The sequence below is a fragment of the Apis cerana genome, linkage group LG10 (assembly GCF_029169275.1).
Source record: "Apis cerana isolate GH-2021 linkage group LG10, AcerK_1.0, whole genome shotgun sequence".
NCBI lineage: Eukaryota > Metazoa > Arthropoda > Insecta > Hymenoptera > Apidae > Apis > Apis cerana.
This window is the reverse complement of record NC_083861.1, coordinates 11,803,699-11,822,801: the sequence shown is the minus strand read 5'-3', so window position 1 is coordinate 11,822,801 and position 19,103 is coordinate 11,803,699. Positions and strand designations below refer to the sequence as shown.

Sequence of the window (19,103 nt, the reverse complement as noted above, 5' to 3'; positions counted from 1 at the left end):
CATCGTTCGAAATATAATAATTAAACTGAGATTATACGAAAAGAATCGAATAAATGTTATTCTTCGTTTCGTTATTATTCGAGATTTTTAATTACTCACCGAGGAATACGAACGATGAAAAATATAAACTTTTGTCTCCTCGAAATTCCAAATTGGTTTCACATTCGTAACTCGTTTTAATAATGGGTCGCGGTTCCCGTCTAATTATCCTTATCGAGGTGACGCGGTGCAATAAAGGTGCGCGCGATTAAACGGAAGACGTTGCTCGTCGATTCGAAACGGGTATTCTAAATTTAGCTGTCGGCCGGCAACGTTATCCAAACTGTCGCGTGTCGCGCGTATTTATTAAACACCGTTTCGGTGAAACTGATATTACAATCTAACATATGGGCGTAACGAGGTGTGAATAACTCGGGATTACCCCAAGCATCGTGTCGGATGCATGGAAAATTCGAGCGTGTCGATTTCGAATCGACATCTCTCATTTCTCTCTCGTTCGCGTTCGATTTAAACAAAGTTTCAAACCGATCGAACGGGACAATGATACAATAAATAGGAAAATTTGGAAAATTTGCGTATCGTAACGTTGGCCGTCGCTGCAAAGACGATTAAAACTCGTGGAGAAACCGTGCGAGATACACGGGAGTATACGCAATTTCATTTGCTCTCAAGGTTACGCAGGACTCTGTTGGTCGAGGCTTTCAGGTAATTACCGACGGAACACGAGACACGACACGATGTTATGTACACACGCGCATGCGCGTTTGTGTGAAATTCCTCTGCGGTTAATATATATATATATATATTCGTGGTTGAATCATGATGTCTCTCGGCATATGGACGTTCCGTTGGCCGTCGGTGTGGAATCGCGTGCCGCGTCCTGCTCGGCCGAATGGAAACGAGCACGTGGCCATCCACTCCGCCTCGCGATTCTATCTCGATCCCGTCTCGATTCCACGCTCGAGATATAATACGTAATCCACACCGCGCACGCGCGTCATCTGCTTGGAAGAACAAGGCTAATATAAGATTTCGATATACGTGTGCTCGCGCCATTTCCGCGCTGTGCAAAAATCCGATGGAACGAGCTGTGGTCGTCTTCTCGATTTTAATTAGACTGGGTTTATTCTCTGCTGCGAGGATTTTATTTCTTTCTCTCTTTTTCTCTGTTTGAATCACTTTGATATTCAGGAGGGAAATCTTGAAAGCGATTCCAAGTCTTATTTGTGTCCCTTTTGTCGACAAGTTCGTTATCTCTTCGCGAGGAAAATGATTTCTCCTTTTTCTCTCGAATAATCGAAATAATTTCATTTACCCCCCGAGGGTAAGGCTTGAAAAAGGATATGCAAAGGAGGAGAAATTTGTGGATGGTAGTATAAAAAAATAATTGTAATGAGTTATATTTAAAATATTTTATTCTAAATGAAACCAGATGTCAAATTTAAATTAATATATATATAATTTAATCCAGGCAAACGGAAAAGTTGTGTTCTTCCATTTATTAATTAGTATATCGTATCTTAACAGTAATGGGGAAAATTTAATAGTCGAAATTACTTGAATAAAGTGATCTCGATAAATTATCGTTCGAAACGTAATAATAATCGTAATAATAATTGTAATGGCAAACGACCATTATTACAATTATTATGTTATACGAAAAGAGAATCAACTATGATACGAATAAATTTTTTATTTTAATTTATCTTGTTCGAAATTTAACTTTTTTCTTTAAATTGAACTAATACCCAACTCTGTGATATCGAACGATATCGTTAAAACGATAAATTCAAAATTCCTTCGAAGAACGCCCGATAAATTCGCAAGTCGACTAAGGAGCGTGTCGCCGCCATAGAAATTCCCCCTATGACCTCCTTTGCTCCATAAGCGTAGTCACGGGTTACGCGGAACGGGGTCAAATGTACATCTCGTAAACGCGAAACGTCGAGAGAAGCCCCGTATCAGCCTCTCGAGCGGGCAATTTCGAGGGTGCCATCGAGAGGCGTGAATGCTCTCTTTGTCGGGATGCAAATGTCACGGACGGAAGAGAGAGAGAGAGAGAGAGAGGGAATTATGCTCGATGCACAATACTCGTAATAATGGTAATGAAGAAGAAAGAAATATGGGTTATGCAAATGCAAAAGGACGAGGCTCGAGAGAAGCGAGGCGATCGAGAGATAAATGCGACGGAAGGATGCGCGACGTGAAAGCGAGAGGGAAAAAGTAAGGGAGTGGAAAGTTAAGAGCGAGAGAAGGAGGAAAGTCTGGTATTTTTCTCGCTTAAATTAAAGGCAGAGGTGACATATGCGGGGTTGCGCATATATCACGTGGTAGTCAACAACAACCCCTCGAGCGGTCGAACCCCCGAAATTACGAGGGCCACTGTTTGTTATTTCTTTCTCCCTCTCGACGGCCGGCCGATGCTGCGTGCTCCCTCTGTCCAAACATACGGCGCGCGCGATGCGCCTTTCGACCGCTGTTTTCGCGGCTTCGTGTTATTTAATTCTTGTTTAATCGTCTCGAGACAAACAAATCCTTGTCCTTTTTTTTTTCTTCCTTTTTTTCCTTTTTTTTTCCCTCCACAGACGTCAAGCTTGTCCGTACGAATGATTGAATTGTTTTGCGTGGCGCGTGGCAGTTGTTGGCGGTGAATAAATAGAGGAGAACACGGTGTTGATATCGGATATACGATGCTTAAGCGGGCCGTCGTACGGTTATTTACGCGGTAAATTGCAGGGTCGGTTCCGGAAAAAATGAGGGAGCTTGTTTTGAATCACCGCGATAATAAAAGCGAGCCCCGTGTTTGTCGAAATAATTAATCATTTTATACGTGTAGCTATTCTCGTCGAAAGCCTTGATTCGTGTAACGCGTGAAGAGGTTATTCTCGAAACGAAAATCGTTACGTTGTTCAATTTAGTTTATAAATATCTATATTTGTGATGAAATATCGAACCACGATCAGAGTTGGGCGTTAACCCGTTGAAAAAGTAACTAAGTTAAAAATCTCGAATAAAGTTACTTTAAATAATTATTTATTGAAATAACACGATTCGTTTTATGTTTGGCATTACAATTATTTCCGATTTTTATTACGATAAATTATTAAAGTAACTTATAGAAGTAACCTTACTCGTAACTCGGACCATTAAATTTTCCCCATCGCTGACCACGATGCTCGTAATCTCGATACGTCTTGAAAAGAACGCGAAAGAATTTGTTTCGGGACAAGGTCTTGGTCGGAGCGAAACGTTCTACTGAACAGCGCATGCGCATTCTCCTCTCGATTTATCTACGCAACGACCAATAGAATTTGAACACGGTAGAAACGGTAATCGCGGATTCGTGATTCTCACATGTATATCTAAATATTGGCGAGAAGTTGGTGTGGAGTAAGACGGTTGACACGATCTCTTCGAGTTCAATATATTTGCCTGTTTATTCGATTCGGTGTCGGTGGTAAAACGCAAAAGGGAAGTAGCGGGAAGACTCGACCGTGTTTTCACGAGCCTCCTCGACGTTGAAGCGCACGTGGGCGTGAAGAAAATGACGCGAAGTAACGCGGTAACGCGGTTTTCACGGAACAATCGTCCCGCGATTGCGATCGTTTCGATCTGGTAGAAACGATCGAGGCAGGGGTCGAACCGGAACCGATCTTTGAGATCGCATCGAGAGGGGGAGCTCGACCTGTGGGGACAGTGTCGTTAATATCGGCAAACTTGCCTCCCATAAATCACAATGGGATAACGCCCGTTGCCATCGCCCTATCGATTCATTTATTCTCCCCATCGTGCATCGTGATGAAGTTGTCGCGCGAATCATCCTTCTGTCCGATCTCGATTCACTCGAGGGGAAACGGATAAAAATCCGTTGAAGTTTTTCGGTAAGAAAAATTTAATCGTACTCGAAAATTCGAACAAAATAATCGTTCAAAATTGTTTTTAACAAGTTTTACACACTGTGTTTGATTGGTGATCGATCGAGGTTGACGAGTCTCGCGATGAACAAATATTTGTACGTGAAATCGAACGAGGATACGCATCGATCCTTCGACAAGCATCTCGGACGCGGAAATTGATTATTTCGCTGCGTGTTTTCACGACGGAATACGCTTTATTCGCGCGCTTTCGGGGATTTCTGCCGTTGGAAATTAAGTTTGCCAATAGGATCGTGCGAATTTTTTCATCGACGTTTTTCACCTCGCGATGCTAGTGATTTCCGGAATGAAAGCGCAACAGGATATTGTATCGCAACTCGGTCCAGACTTGGCTTGGCGCCGTAAACTACGTTCATTCGTAATATTTGTATTTCGTTATCGTTCGATAAATCGAAAACTATACGAGGTCGCCTTCGGATCCTTTTATGCGCGTTCCACTCTCGATAAAGTTGAAAGTTTAAACGTTCGAGCCTATATTTCCTTTCCTCGATATTCGAATTTAAAAAACGAATAACTGCCAATTTTCTTCGTTCGTTTCTCTCGAGCTTCGCACGTCGATACAAATCGTGAAAAACGTAAAACGATGAAGAAGTGCTAGGAGGCGTTAATTAATAATACGCGATGGAATCAAGAAAAATTGAAGTTTCGTTTCGCTCTGCAAACTTTCTACTTCGTCTCGAGTCATTATATACACATTCTCGTTACCGCGCAAACCCGAAACTCCTCTCTGAATAATTTCACGGTGGTTGGCCACCGTGGAAAGGGTGTGCTCCCCCGTTCGCGGAGATTCGAAGCTCGGTGATCGATGTTAAATATCGACGCGTGCACGCGCAACAGAGCATGCTCTGTAATAAAGCGATCACGCGGAGGAACGCGACGCATTTATCATGGGGCAGCGAGCACGCTCCTCGACGCTCTCCTCGGTATCCTCGATGCGGCGGGATACTTGGGATCGATCGATCGATCGATCGGAGGCAACAATGTGGCGTCGCGTCACGGGTGTGTCCCGCGTGTCGAGAGGGGAGGGAGCAAAATGAAAAATCGAAGAGGAAAGAGAAAGCGCGTTCGTGGCCGTCCACCTTTGTTGCAACGATCCATCATCCAGCCGGCCTTGCGCGTATCTCTCTACACGCATATATCCGTCTTTCCCGCTTTCTTTCGTTTTTTTTTCATATTCGACCAGCTGCTTTTACGACCAATTACGACCGGTAATTTTCAACCGTAAGTGTCACATCGTTCTACGAGTTCGAAGATTTAAATCTTGCCCGAATTCTTGAGTGTCGTAATTTACCAGTTTGCCGACAAACTGGTCCGCTTGGCGGTATCGCAACAATTTTCGCGGTGATATTCTTGCGTAATAATCGCGGGGAGGGGGGGGAGGGTAACAACGGGAGGTTTATCAAACGAGAGAGAGAGATCGTTTTTCAATCCAGGGTCGCGGAAAGGGTGGTACCTGCGTGGTGGGTGCCTTCGGTCGGGGGAACTTTCCTCGAAACTGATAAACTCGTCTCGGCACGGTAAATCTGAACGGGCGGCGCGATAACTTTCACGAGATAAAATTGTTGTGCACCATCGATTTATATATCGGTGCGCTCGAATATATTTCCAATATTTTCAGAATAAGCGGGAGGTAAAATTTTGAATTTGTATTATACGGGGATTTGATTTAATTTTTAGATAATCGATACTTAGAAACGTGTGTGATGTAAAAATTTCGACTGGAATGCGTAAAATTAATATCTCGTTTAATTAGTGTGGTGGAAAGGTTGATTAGAAAAATTGATAAATTGGTTCGATAAATTGGAGAATTGGATATGTACATTCCAAAGAAACGGGTGTTAAAAAAGGAAAAAGTTTTCCTATCCTATAAATTATCCCGATGGATGCGGGCCGGTTATGGATCTGAACAGTGAAAATTTAACAAAGTAAAACGATGAAATTGAAAATTGTAAAATTGTAAACATTGAAAGGGATGGAAAAATTGGCAACTAAAGTTAGGAATATTATTTTTTTATTGGCAATAAATAGGTTAAAATTAAAGAATCCTCTAGGCGAATATATTCCCGTGAATTAATTTTAATATAATTTAAAAAAAAATAGAAAATTTTTCGTACATTCTTATCGCGTGGAAGATGTAAAAAAATGATTGACAGATCGTTTCATTGCGTGAATTCTAATATAATTACGTAATTACTTAACTTTAATTTATAAGAAAAAAAAACTTATCGATAATTTATAACGATTTAAATTAAAATAAATATTTCGAGATTTTATATCGATCAATCATCGATTAGTTCTCTGCGTATTTTGTTTAAAAAATTGTTAATAAAAATAATTTTCTTCAATTATGCAATACATATTATTCGAACCGTAGTTTTTTAATTAGTCTCTTTCCTGCTTTTTTCTTTTTTACGAAAAAAAAACTCAAGATTTCGAGCCAAAGTATTCGATCTGATGATGTTGCAGCTTGCACTCTTGTCGCAAGAGCGGTTTAGAAAATGAGGAATTTATCAGGGGGCGTCGCGTAAATAGCGTTTTTGTTCATAGTCCTGGCGTGGTGAGAGCAGGGCCCTCGTCACGAGCGCTTATTAAATTAACTCGTTTAATTGGAGCCGTTCTTTTATTTCACCAGCACGTGCAGCTCCCGTAGAAACCCGATTCCTATGGGAAACCAGCCACGTAGTTTTCTCGTGTGTGTCTCCTGCGAGATCTTCCCTCTTTTTTTCGAACGCGGTCGACCGTGGACAGAATCGTTTTCCAAATCCCCGAGCTTCAGTCTCGAGAGAGGGGAAAATGGAAAAATTCAAATTTCGTTGTTTTATCAGAATATACACGTTTGTAAAAAAATATATATATATATATATATAATTTATTATGGTCCCTGAGATTGTTGCGCAACTTGGTTGTTTTTCTCAAAAAACAAGAGCTTTATTTCTACTAGACTTGACCTTTTCGGAATACGAGAAATAACGATCTCGCGGCACAAACTTCCCTGGAATTTTTCAATAAAATTCTGTTCAAAGGACTCGTATCTATCTTACCTGCATACTTTCTAACGATTAAAAAAAGAGAAAAATGTGAAAAGAATAATATGAAAATTCGAGTGGCGATTTTTTGGAAATTTCGAATTTCACGCGTGAGCGTGTATGTATCGTTAACAGAGGTGAGAATGCGCTCGGAGATAAGATTCGGTATTTAGCCGTGGTATAATTCAATTTACAAACGCGCGATAAGGTGCACGAGATACAACGCGACACCCAACCTTTTACCGATCTTTTACAGTGGAAAGGAATGCGAGATTAACGATAAGAAGGAGGACAATAATGACCGAGCTACTTGAAATTCCGTTTCGTTTTGAAAACGAACAAATTGTTCTCTCTCGCCGTATCGAAAACGTATCGATTATTCCCCTTGTTACATAGACCCTTTTAGACGCTTCACGATCGTAGATATAGCGGAAAAGTAGTAGTAGCCATCGCCGATAAATCATTTCTGAGATGCGGTGAAAGTAGAAGGGAATATTAGTTTGGAAAGTAAACAACAGATACGAAACGTTTACGTAACCTATCTCTCTCTCTTTCTCGTTGGCGTGCTTGTTAGGAAGAAATTCATCGCGGCGATCAGCCTTCGAGTCTCCACAACGCGAAGCAACTGTCAAATTGACAAAAATCATAGCTATTTAGGTCGGCGATTGTGCTTATCCGCTGCCAGCCGATACAAGCGAGCTGGAATAATAGCGGTAGCGCTGAACGCGAAACGCAGACTCCACGATGCTGAAAACAGAAATTCCATTCGCGTGTCGCGAGCCCGTGTACGAATCGTAGTAGTTGGCGCGCGTGCGTAGACGCATGAAAAATTTCCTTTTACAACCTGTCCATCGATAATCTATCTATGCGTCTGTCTATCAATACGACCGTTTCAATTCTTAATGCGTTAATTATCTGTCACGATTCATTTGCCACGAGCGATCCAAAAACACGTTCGTTCTAACTCTCTGTCCCGATTTTACGTGCTCTCGATAAATCGTTGGATAGGAAGCCGTAGCCGTGTTGCGTCGTCGCGGTCACTCTAACGACTGTTATTACGGTCGCCCGATAGATGTCGTTGGCGAGTCGAAAATACGGTACAAGTGGCGCAGATCGTAATTCCGAACTAATTGCCGACGATCCTTTTTCTGCGTCGATACGAGGCAAGCATTACGTATCGCAGATTGCATATCGCGCGGTCCGTTACGATCGCTATAATTTCAGAAATTAAGTTATCATCAACGTCCTCGCTTTTCTTTCCTCTTTTTCCCCCCCTCCTTTTTTCTTTCCTTTCTTTTCTCGGATTTTTCTTATTTTTGCACCCGATCGCAGGAGGAAACGAGTGGTTTTTTTCTCACCGATGTATGTAACGACTGTGTCGGCGATCGGACCATGGATTTTTATGCATATACTTTTCCTGTCGTCGACAATTGGCAAGTTTTTGCGTGCGTAATCGATATAATATCTTACGTAATAATGCATAAATATATCACTCGAATATTTGAGCGCGTTACAGTACGATAAAAAGCAAGCAGTCTCGTTACGACGGAGGATGCGGTTCTTCTTTTGTTTTTCTTTGAAAAACCTGTTCGCAAAGCGTAATTTTACCTTCGACAATGTAAACTGGAAGATTTAGTAATAACAACCGTTCCTCTTTTAAAAAGGCAAATAATCGCTTTCCGTGTTTCTCGATCGTTCTCGGTCCATTTTCGAATATATATCCACGCTTCTTCCGATCATATTACATATCAATTCTCATCACACATCATTCTCATCCCTTGTTCCCTCGTAACAGCAATAAGAAACTTTAAAATAAATTTCCCTTATACACTCGTTATATTATATTTTAACTCGAAATCTCTTTCCGTCCAACATGAAAATTTCTCATTCAACGTTGAGACGAGATAAGAGGAACGTGTCGTGGATTTTCGAGGCTTTCGATGATAGAAAACGAGGAAAGGGCGAGAGAAAAGAGAAAAGCTTCGTTCGATTGCGAATAACTACAGAGTTTTTCTTCTCTCTCTCTCTCCCTCTCTCTTTCGTGCCTCGATTTCGATCCAGGTATGGATCAGGACACCCCGCGAGTCGAACAGCTACACCTTTATGGCGGTCGACGAGGCGGAATGCGCGATTATCGACAGATACGACGATAAATGCCAGAGTCGCAGAACGATTGCGAGTTCGTTTTAGAAGCTCGCCGATTTGCCTTGTCGAGGCAGGCCGGCCGCTGCCTGTCCGCTTTCTCGCTCGTTTCCAATCCTTCTTTCGCAATCAAGCAGCGCTCTACCACGCGCACGCGCGTCGTTACATCGAATCCTCTCCAACACTCGCTCCTTTTAACTAAATCGAACCCGCCGATTTTTCGAAAGGGGAAATAATAAAAGGGGGGGAAAAAAGGGAAAAATGTTAGATTTGCCAAAGGGGAAGGATGACGAGTGGAGATTGAATGTAAATTTATATTCCAGCTAACGACGTAATATTTCATCGATTCGTTGGGGGGGTGAGAGGATAGCTTTACGAGCCTTTGTTCGCGATTCTCAACGGTCCCTTGTCGAAAATTATGGATGTGCTACTATTTTAATTAATCGAGAGAGGGGGAATAAAAATACAGAAATTATCGGGATCTTTATTAAGATTGTATTATTATTGTAATGGAAATAAGGGGGGAGTAATACAAAGTTACTTTGAATTGGATTATTTAAATTACCCGCGACACGATCGAGAGATCCAGTACGATTATCTTTTTATTTTTATTTTTATTTTTATTCCTTCCTGGAAAAATTTTAATCATTGGTGTAAATGCCACGCTCACATAATCGTGAACATTTGAATGGCAACAGAACGTTGAAAGTGTTAACCGGGATCCTCTTGACTGTTCCAAATCGGTGGAGCAGATGTGCGTTCCGATTTTGAAGAGTCCGCGACCAAAGGCCGAGATATTTCCGGCAATATGCTCCAACATATTTCCTGCAGCGTCAAAAGTTTAATAATCGAAGTCGCTTTAATAATTTATTTAAACGAAATAATAATCGCAAATAATTTTAAAAAATGGCAAAGAATTGTAGTTACGAACAAATGTTATTCTTTATCTCTTTGTTCGAAATTTTTAACTACGTATTTTTTCAACGGATTAATGGCCAACTGTGGCTCACAGCGCGAAAGAGAGAGAGAGAGAGACTGCGTAAAACTGTCCTCGAGGCGAGGAATCGGATTGAAATCGATCGTCGCGTATCCCTTCGTGAGAAAAGTCCTTCTCTTACGCTTGGAAATCTTCTCTCCTCTCTCAAGTTCCAAGCTTCTCGAATGCTTGTTTAGAACGGAGACAGGGAAAATTAAATTTACTTCCATAAGTTGCTTTAATTCATTCTTCGAAAATAATAATAATCGGGAATAATTGCAGTAGGAAACTTCGAGTTTATGCGAAAGGTAATTATAATAGCTGGAAATAAATGCTATTCGAGCGTTCTAATAAGTAATTAGAGATAACTTCACTCGAGACTTTTTTCAGCTAGTTACTATTTCAACTTGGATCAGTGCCAAATTTTTGCCTAGAAGGAGAACGTGCGTTACGAATTTTAATAACGATAATCTGGAAAATTAGGAAAAATTTGATCGAGAAAAAAAATTGAAGCGTAGTTCACTTCGATAAAACCAGACGATTTCGATCTTACGGAACGATTGTCTCGGGTTAAAGAGAGAGCGAGTCTCGCTTTTGCTAATCGAGTTTAACGACGTCGAGCTGACCGCGTGTGCCTTTCGTATAAATATACCTTTCTTTCGCAGAATTTCAAATATAACGTGAAAATTGAATTACCCAGTGCGGATATCGAGTTTTCATTCTCATTTTCCATTCGAACGATGTAATTTTAAAACCGTTGGTGACACGACTAGCGCTTGCGAACGGTAGTTCCGATTTCCTCCGCTATGGATAAAAACGATCGACGCTCCATCTGGAAGAGAAACAGGGAACTATCGTTATTTCTCGAGGACACGCGATTTTTTCGGTGGAAAAAAGGATTTAAATCGATACAGTGTGCAACCTACTTGAGAGATTTCCTTACGTTCTTACCTTTGTGCGAAACGTACTTTCCGCTTCCTCGAAGAATAAAGTTGAGAGCGAGGTCGAGGAGGGTTAGAATTTGAATAATGTATCGGATTGAATTCGCATTTCAATTGGTTGATTCGCGATCAGTTGTAAGTAAATGTATGTTTGATTGGATTTAGAATACAAGTACAACGTAATTTTTTTTTTTGCGAGAAATTTTGAAAGAGAAAATTGTACGTAAATTGATTCCTATATTAATTTCATTGGATGGAGGAATATTCAATGAACGAAAATTACTTCGCGTTACCTATTGGCGTAAAGGTTATCGACAGAGTTGAAAAAGTAACTAGTTAAAAATTTCAAAGACTACTTTAAATAATTACCTATTAAAATGCTTGAATAACGTTTATTCCTAGCTATTGTAATCTCAGATCGTTTTGCATTACAATTATTATTATATTTTGAACGATAAACTATCGAAATAAAATTTATTCCGTAACTTCAACTATTAAATTTTCCCCATCACTTGTTACACTATTTCAACAATGACCTTATACGGAATAAAAAAACAAAGAAAACGAAAATAGGAAAAAATGTTTACACGTGTTATTAACTTCTTTCGAAATTGTTTGCTCGTTTTGAACCAACATCTCGTTATATATTTCTACGACTATCCATACAGATATCCATATATTTGGACGAAATGTTAATCCGAGATAAACGAAAAGAAAATTAGATCGTGCGTGATGGCCGAGGGGGGCAAGTAAGCAGCAGCAGCAGCACCAGCTGCTGCCAGATGGTTGTTTCGAAGGATCCTCGTAGGAGGGGGCGTCGAATTAGGCGATCTTCACGACTTTTTTCCAGAATGTCTAGTCGATCGCGTCCGGCCCATCTGCTCCTCGACGTTAATCTCTCGACCATTCTTCGATGCGCGACTGTGTAACGAATGATACATCATTTTTATGAGTTTTCGTGAATGTAACGAAAAAAATAAAGATAAAAAAGAAAAAAGAGTTGTTATAATATCAAATAAAAATTTTCTCACACGGGTGATTATCGTTTTTCAGGAGACAACAGCTCGAGCAATCCGTGTATTGCGAGGCTGAGTCCCGGCGTAGCGCTTCCGAGGACGAGAGACAAGATGTTCAACCGGGTGGCAATCAGCAGGAGAAGATCAAGGTGAGAATTTTGGATCGATAAGAAAATTCGATAAACTCGTTGTCACTTGTCGATTGACTTTCGAACGTTGCAGAGTACCACGCAAGATTTATTCGAATTGCTGGAAAGAGTGCAGTGTTCGCGTCTCGACGATCAACGATGCGTTCTACCGCCGTACTTCTCCCAGGTAAAACACACGTTAACACTCTTGTTTATTTTTTAACGTTGGACCTTAAGTCATCAAAATTTACATTCCTAATGATTTTTAATATTTTGTAATTTAACGATTATTTTAATGAGAATCTCCTTGGAGAAAACTGTTAGTTTGATCTTGTCTTAAGGGACATTGAATTAACGCCGATACCCGTATATCACCCGTATATGGTTCGTAGATCGGTATCTATATCACTTCTTTTAATAACAATTCGTCCTGTGGGTCTAATCAAATTCTTGAGGGCGAACGAAGAAATCGATGAATTCGTATTAATTCTCACGAATAATTTTAAAGATCGCGACGTGTTCCGATTTATCATCGCTTGACATCGATCGATACGGTTCTCTCGTTTATTCTCGTTGATACGATAGAACGAATGGAATATGTCTCGAATTTAACGTACGATTAGATAAACAAGTTCATTTTCGATGAATGTTAATAAACCAACGTTAATTGAAATTAATCGAGAGATATCGATCGAACGATAATATCCATGACACGTCGCATAGCTATATTTGGAAACACGTAGCGCGTATCTCTATCTCGATGGATATCAGCTGTCGTCGCGAATTAATTAGAAATAATTGCATACGATGAAATGGAACGAAAATATCTCGTATCTGTACGATAAATAACGTTTCGTATTTATAATACAATAATATATATATATATCTTTCTGTGGCAAATGAAAAAAGAATAAAAAAGAAAAGAAAAAGAAAGATAAACGGTGGCGAAATGTATATATATATATATATATATATCTTTCTGTGGTAAATAAAGAAAGAAAAAAAGGAAGCAAAAAAAAAGAGATAAACGTGGCGCGGTGTTTGGCAGGAGGCCCGAGTAGTTAAGACTCCATTGTGGTTGAAAAATTCTGTACGTATGCAGAATCAGTTCCGCGAGCTCACTTGTCTGGCTAGTACTATCCACGTGCAACCGGAATCTCAATCTGTCTGCTGCGAATCACTCGAAGATAAATGAACGTCATGATGGTACGGGTAGCAAAAAGCTATAGGACGAATCGTTTGGTCACGCGCTGCTTGAATTTCAATCAGGATTGTTTTCTCTCTCTCTTTCTCCTTTTCTTTTTTTTTTATTCTGCTCGCCCAGTATCTATAAAATTTTCAGTCTATGTAGATTTCGAAGGGAGAATTTCGCCAGTCACGTATTGGACCGAGAGGGGAAGATTCGTACGATTAAAAATGATCGTGGGGATCATTCGAGTGTCAATTTTCAGTGTTGCGGTTGTCTGGTAAAATTTAACGATATAGGGATATTTCTTTGTTCGACGTCGATCAATGGTCGGAATGAATTGACGAAAGTAGTCGTCTACGGTTTAATGAACTTTTGGTATAACGCTTTGGTATAATGAGAATCGTTTAGGACTGTTGACTTGAATGTGAGAAAAATGAGAAGGGGATTTTTTTTCTTACGACGCGACGAAAACTCTTGACAGAAAAGATTAAACGATTATCTTTTTTGTTTTATAAAATGGAATCGATGATATCTGGGGAAAAATTGACGATATAAATTTATTTAATATCTATCCTTTATTTATTCTCGTATCTCAATTAAACGTTAGGAAAAGATTTTATTTGTGGAAGATTTTAAAAAATGAAAATAGCAAGTAAATACATCTGCTTTTTTGCGATCTTTCTCCACGTGGTATCCAAATGTATGTAAACATATGTATAACACGTGTAACATTAATATCGTGAGAAACTTAGATTTACAAGTATTATCTCCAAGTTAAAAAGAAAATCTATTGGATCGACCGATATTTTACTATGAATCGATATAACAGTTTTCTTTCGTCTACGAGAAGGAACGCAGTAGATATATACGAGAGGCAAAGGTAACTTACCGACAGTCAATACCGATTTAGTCGGTTAGTAAGAAATCTTCTTTACTTGCTGCGATCCATTCCACTTTACCGTTCGAAATCTACCTTACTTTCCAAAGTAAAATTCATACATCTCATTTGAGATAGCAACTAATTTAAATATATCTCGATAGAATTGACTTTTTAATATAAAAGATAAATAATTTGTACTTTGTATTCCGTCATGTCATATCTTTTATTATTTGAAAAATCATAACCAATACCAATCAACGATCTAAATATCTTCTACATTTATATATGATACAAGTTTCATAATTTTTAAAAAAAAAACAAATTAACAAAATTCTTCAAACGATTACAACATACGTTGGAATAAAATTAAAAGATCGATTTTCCTAAGAAAATTTCAGAAAACACGACTTACCGTAAATTCCTAAGTTTTCCACATAAGAATCGAAATTTCTTTCGATTCAAGTTGGATTCATGTTCGAACTTTTTAAAATTCCACGTTCGTTCGATAAAATGGAAGTCGGTGTAGACCGTAAATTGGCTTTATGGTTTAGTGGAAACGGACGAGTATCCAGTGAAAAGTTCGAAAATGCGGGATGTCGTTATTGGTAAAACGAGCATATGTGATCCTCAGGATGTAAGGGGGAGGAGCACGCTTCCGGCCGTGCAGGTACGCGCGGCGGAAGTGTCGGTTGAACCGCCGCGACCGCTCGTCATGGTGTGGCTTTAACCGAATAGCCGGGAAGATTTTCTGATTTCTGTCTGCTCGCAATCCGTGAAGATCGGAGAGATTCAAGTTTGGCTACGTTCACGGTAACACAACAGGTTATTGTATCCGCTGCTTTTACGTGGGAACGACCCCGAAACTGGCGCAAAACACAGCCCGAACTTGACATCGTTACGCTTTGAGCGTTTTATGAAATCGTTATTATTACGCATCGTAATATATATATCCGCTTTTTTCTTTTTTCTTTTTCGCGGTTATTAAATTATCGCGTGACGCAATGCGTGTATGCATTAATAATAATAAACTAATTTTAATCCTCGAGCGCACGAGACAGAGATGGAAAGAAATCTGAGGGAATACGAGGGAACTTTTTCATCGAGGTCGTTCAATTTCCATCGGTACTAAATAACCGAGACCGTGCGAGTATGTATTGTCATGTTAATGAACGGTACTCGTTACCTAATTTTTAATTGTTTCTGTGTCAACAATAGAACAACTTCCTAATTTGACATAAAGAAACGTCGTAAATTAAGTAACGTTTATTTACACGTTCCGTCTACTCTCGTTAAATTAAATTTTATATTTGTATGTTCAATGGAGAAGAAGTTTCTTTCGTGGTCGTAACCAATCGATCGATTTTTTCCTTCGTATAAAAATTTTAATATTCTCTAAAGGAAGAAACCATCGATTTCCTTCGAAAGTTATTAAAGAATCCTATGATTCAAAAAAGAGAAAGCGCGGAGAATCGGTCGATCGGTTGAACATGCATCGAAGGATGATGATTCCATCGTTGTTTCTCCACGATACAATAATTTAAACCGAAACGCAGCTGTCTGTTATCTCGAATTCGAGCCTAATTCCGTAAAAATAAAAAGGGAGTGAGGAGGCCGATATCGATACTATTCTAGCTCAGTGTTTCCCAACCTTCCAAGATATCCAAATAATAATCGCAATATTTTTCATTTAATTATTCACATTATCATTTGTAATAATACCTCGCCGATCACCAGACTTGTATATTTACCATTCTTTAAAGATCAAGAAATATCGTATTTACTTGATAAGATACACTTTCGTATTTGTAAAAAGAGATAGCATTTGCATTTTATTTTAACTTATCCGTAAAAAGGATGGTCGAGTCCGAAAAGAATATCGGATGAAATATTCTATATATTCATATCTCGTGTATCCGTATTCGTCGTAAATCATAACGCAGATTTCCATCCGTGAAGAGAATAAACTACATCGTGCCCTAGGATCACTGCTATTCCCGGAGAAAGAGAGGTTGGCTTTGATGTTCCTTCTGAAGAATAAAGAAGAGGGCAGGCATCTGCCCACGCGTCAACGCGATAACTCGTAGTCGGTCCGACGCTTATTGCCCAATGTCTTTGACTCGAAGAACGGTCGTTAAGAATGGAACAAGGTTGGCGTTTTCAAAGAGTCGCGCGCAAGACGAAGAAACGCGAGAAAGGGAGGCGGTGAAAGGGGGGTAGGGGCGGAGGAGGAGAGGGGAAGGATGGCCGCGAAGAAGGAAGGCGGAGAGGGGAGGCGAAGGGGAGGAACGGCATCGCGGAGACGATCGCAGCCGAGAGAAGCCGTTGTGTCGCTTTCGGACGCAGGAAGTTGGGTAAAATAATGAAAGAGGTGGACACAAAGGAATGGGAAGCCTTGGTACTATCTACCTACCTATACCGGTAACGAAATAAGTCGACCACGAAATGACATCCGCTCTGCTGCCAGCCTCTGTGCCGTGGCAGCGCGTTTCCTCTTGGCTGGAAACCTTCCCTCCGCCTTCCTCTCCACCTGTCGTTAAAACAATTTCGCCCAACAATTGTTCGTCCCTTGGCTTTCGAGAGTCAAACTTCATCAAATTCTCGTTTTCGATAATTTTTCATCCAGTTATCGGATGGTTAAGTCTAGATTGAGTGAAACAAGAGGATTACGAGGGTTATAAGGGTTATAGAGCGTTTAAGGGTTTACCATCTTGGTTCTCGGCCACTAATTCTCCGTCCATGCTTGCAAATTGTCTCAATTGGACGAATACGTTTCGCACGAATCAACTGCAGAATTAGGATTGAATTGCGGTTTGCTACTTTAGCGAGATCATCATCGATGCTCGAGAACTCTTCTCTTCATCGTCGAGCATCGTTGTTAAGGTTTCGATTATTTTGCGGATTGCGGCTCGATTATGTATCTCTCTGTCTCTCTCTCTCTCTGTTTCTGTTCCTGAACGGAGAAGCTTAATGTTCATAGCATCGTTGCTATCCATTAGAGAAATTGTAGTCGAGGGAAGCATTCGAAGAAATGTCAATTTATAAAATTAGATGTTTAATCATAAAAGCTTTTGTACTTTCTTATCCTTTATATTGAATATATCGATAAATTTTCTTTCTTAAATGGCAATGTTATTTTATTGGTAAATCAAAACGTGGACATGATTCATGTTTTCTTTATTTATAGTAGAAACACATATAATTTATAGATATAGAAAAGCGTATTTTTTTTTAAATACGCATTAAAAATTAAAATATAAGCAAATAATTACGTTACATTAATTAATGTCGTTTTCGGCTTTTTTTTGCAAATAAATTCGAAAGCGGCAAGCATTCAACGTCAAAAACACGAATTCATCTAGATTTTAAATCTGTCAAATTTATTTATACATATATTTTAATCTTGGTTCCAATATAGAAATAGCATGTACGAATTTAAATCGGATAATAATTCCATACGAAATCTTTAAACGATCGAATCGATTTGAATTGAAAATAGTTGGGCGGTCGCGTTCAAAAAATTGATCGAATTAAATTCCGTTAATTCGCAACTACTTGGTTTTCGTAACTGTGATGAAAAATTGCGAGTTATTAACTAACGGTTCTCGAAGAGAGCTAATTTGAGAACGCCTACGATCGAATCGATTGATCGTTAATCTCGAGAAAAGAAAATGATGGAAGTTTGCGTGGAACCAAGTTTACGCGTTTGATGGCGACCATGGCAACGTTTGTTCACGGCACGATAGCAGGATGGTGGGAGAGCTTTAAGAACAGCAGGACGTTCAAGCCGCGAGCACGATGGGGTTGGAGAGGGGGGGTGAGGAGGTAGCGGTGGGAAGCAGAGACGGCAGACGAGGCAAGCCTCGAACCGTACGGTCTCGATGCCAGTCGCGCTCCTGCATTTCTACGACACCGAACTGTTGATACGCGTTCCTTTCGTCCGTCTACGTGTTCGTGTATCGTATACATGCTCGTGTGTACACAATCCTGTCTACCGAACGCGCCCACGGTGTAAACACTTTCTATTCTGACCTCGCTCGGTTGATCGAAACGTGAGCGACGACCAGAGAAGCTAGAATAACCAGGAAAAAGTGACACGCACCGTTAAGTGGTATCGTATACGTTTTGTCCGCGGTTCGATTGCGAGAGATCGAACTATGAAAATGACAGTGAACTTTAGTGATCAAATGAACAGTCGTACGATCGAATTTCAAGTGATTCAAAATTGTATTTATTCGCGATATACACGCGAATAGTGTTGTGAACAGTTACGAGATATTATCGAGAAAATTACAGAAACGGAAATATTGGCGTATAGTTTGGTGGTTGGTTATCGGTGTGCTAGTACACGACAAAAGAAATATATGCATATTTCCGTAGTACGAAGGATTTTTTTCCCGCGCGTTTTTCGATCAAAGTAAAAATAAGTGCACAAATATCGCTTATGATACGCTCGTATTTTTACGCGGCGTGTGCCGACTTGTACCGAGTCGAATTTAATCGTACGCTTTATCGAGGTGTCTAACGTTTCGAGGATCAGCATAGCCTCGTAAAGGGTGCAACAGGACACTCGTCGCGTTAGGTTAGGTCGGTGCGTCAAGATCGAACTGGTTCCCCTAGTGCGGAGTTGAAAGGATACGTGTTTTGTAGAGGTTTAAAACGCAATCGAGGATACAGTAGGCGGTTATGATGGGTGTATTGAGATGGAGGCACGATCTCAGATCGGATGCCGGCCAACAGCAGCAACAACGGCCTAACACCGAACGGTCTTCGACAGGACATAGCAATCATGCGCACGCGCATACGCATACACTGCCGAAACTAATATCACAGGTGAGTTTTTCCCGCGCTCTTGGAAATTCACTACGATAAT

At 40.1% G+C, this 19,103-nt stretch overlaps 1 protein-coding gene and 1 long non-coding RNA gene across 12 annotated transcripts in view; one reads left to right on the top strand and one right to left on the bottom strand.

Moving 5' to 3' along the window:
* The window catches only part of LOC114578087 (rap1 GTPase-activating protein 1), a 101,778-nt gene that overhangs the window by 49,946 nt on the left and 32,729 nt on the right, over nt 1-19,103 (top strand). For 10 of the 11 annotated variants that reach the window (XM_062080613.1, XM_062080612.1, XM_062080611.1 and 7 more), the window contains 2 exons: nt 12,074-12,185; nt 12,259-12,351. In XM_062080613.1, coding sequence (XP_061936597.1) covers nt 12,074-12,185; nt 12,259-12,351 — 205 coding nt within the window. Of the gene's footprint in view, nt 1-12,073; nt 12,186-12,258; nt 12,352-18,106; nt 19,064-19,103 lie in introns of those variants that run through there. The other variant, XM_062080621.1, reaches the window with a different exon arrangement.
* LOC114578088 (uncharacterized) lies at nt 11,616-12,173 on the bottom strand. Its single transcript, XR_003698704.2, has 2 exons — nt 12,052-12,173; nt 11,616-11,941 (listed from the first exon to the last, which is right to left on the bottom strand). It is a non-coding gene; the product is annotated as an uncharacterized LOC114578088 (long non-coding RNA).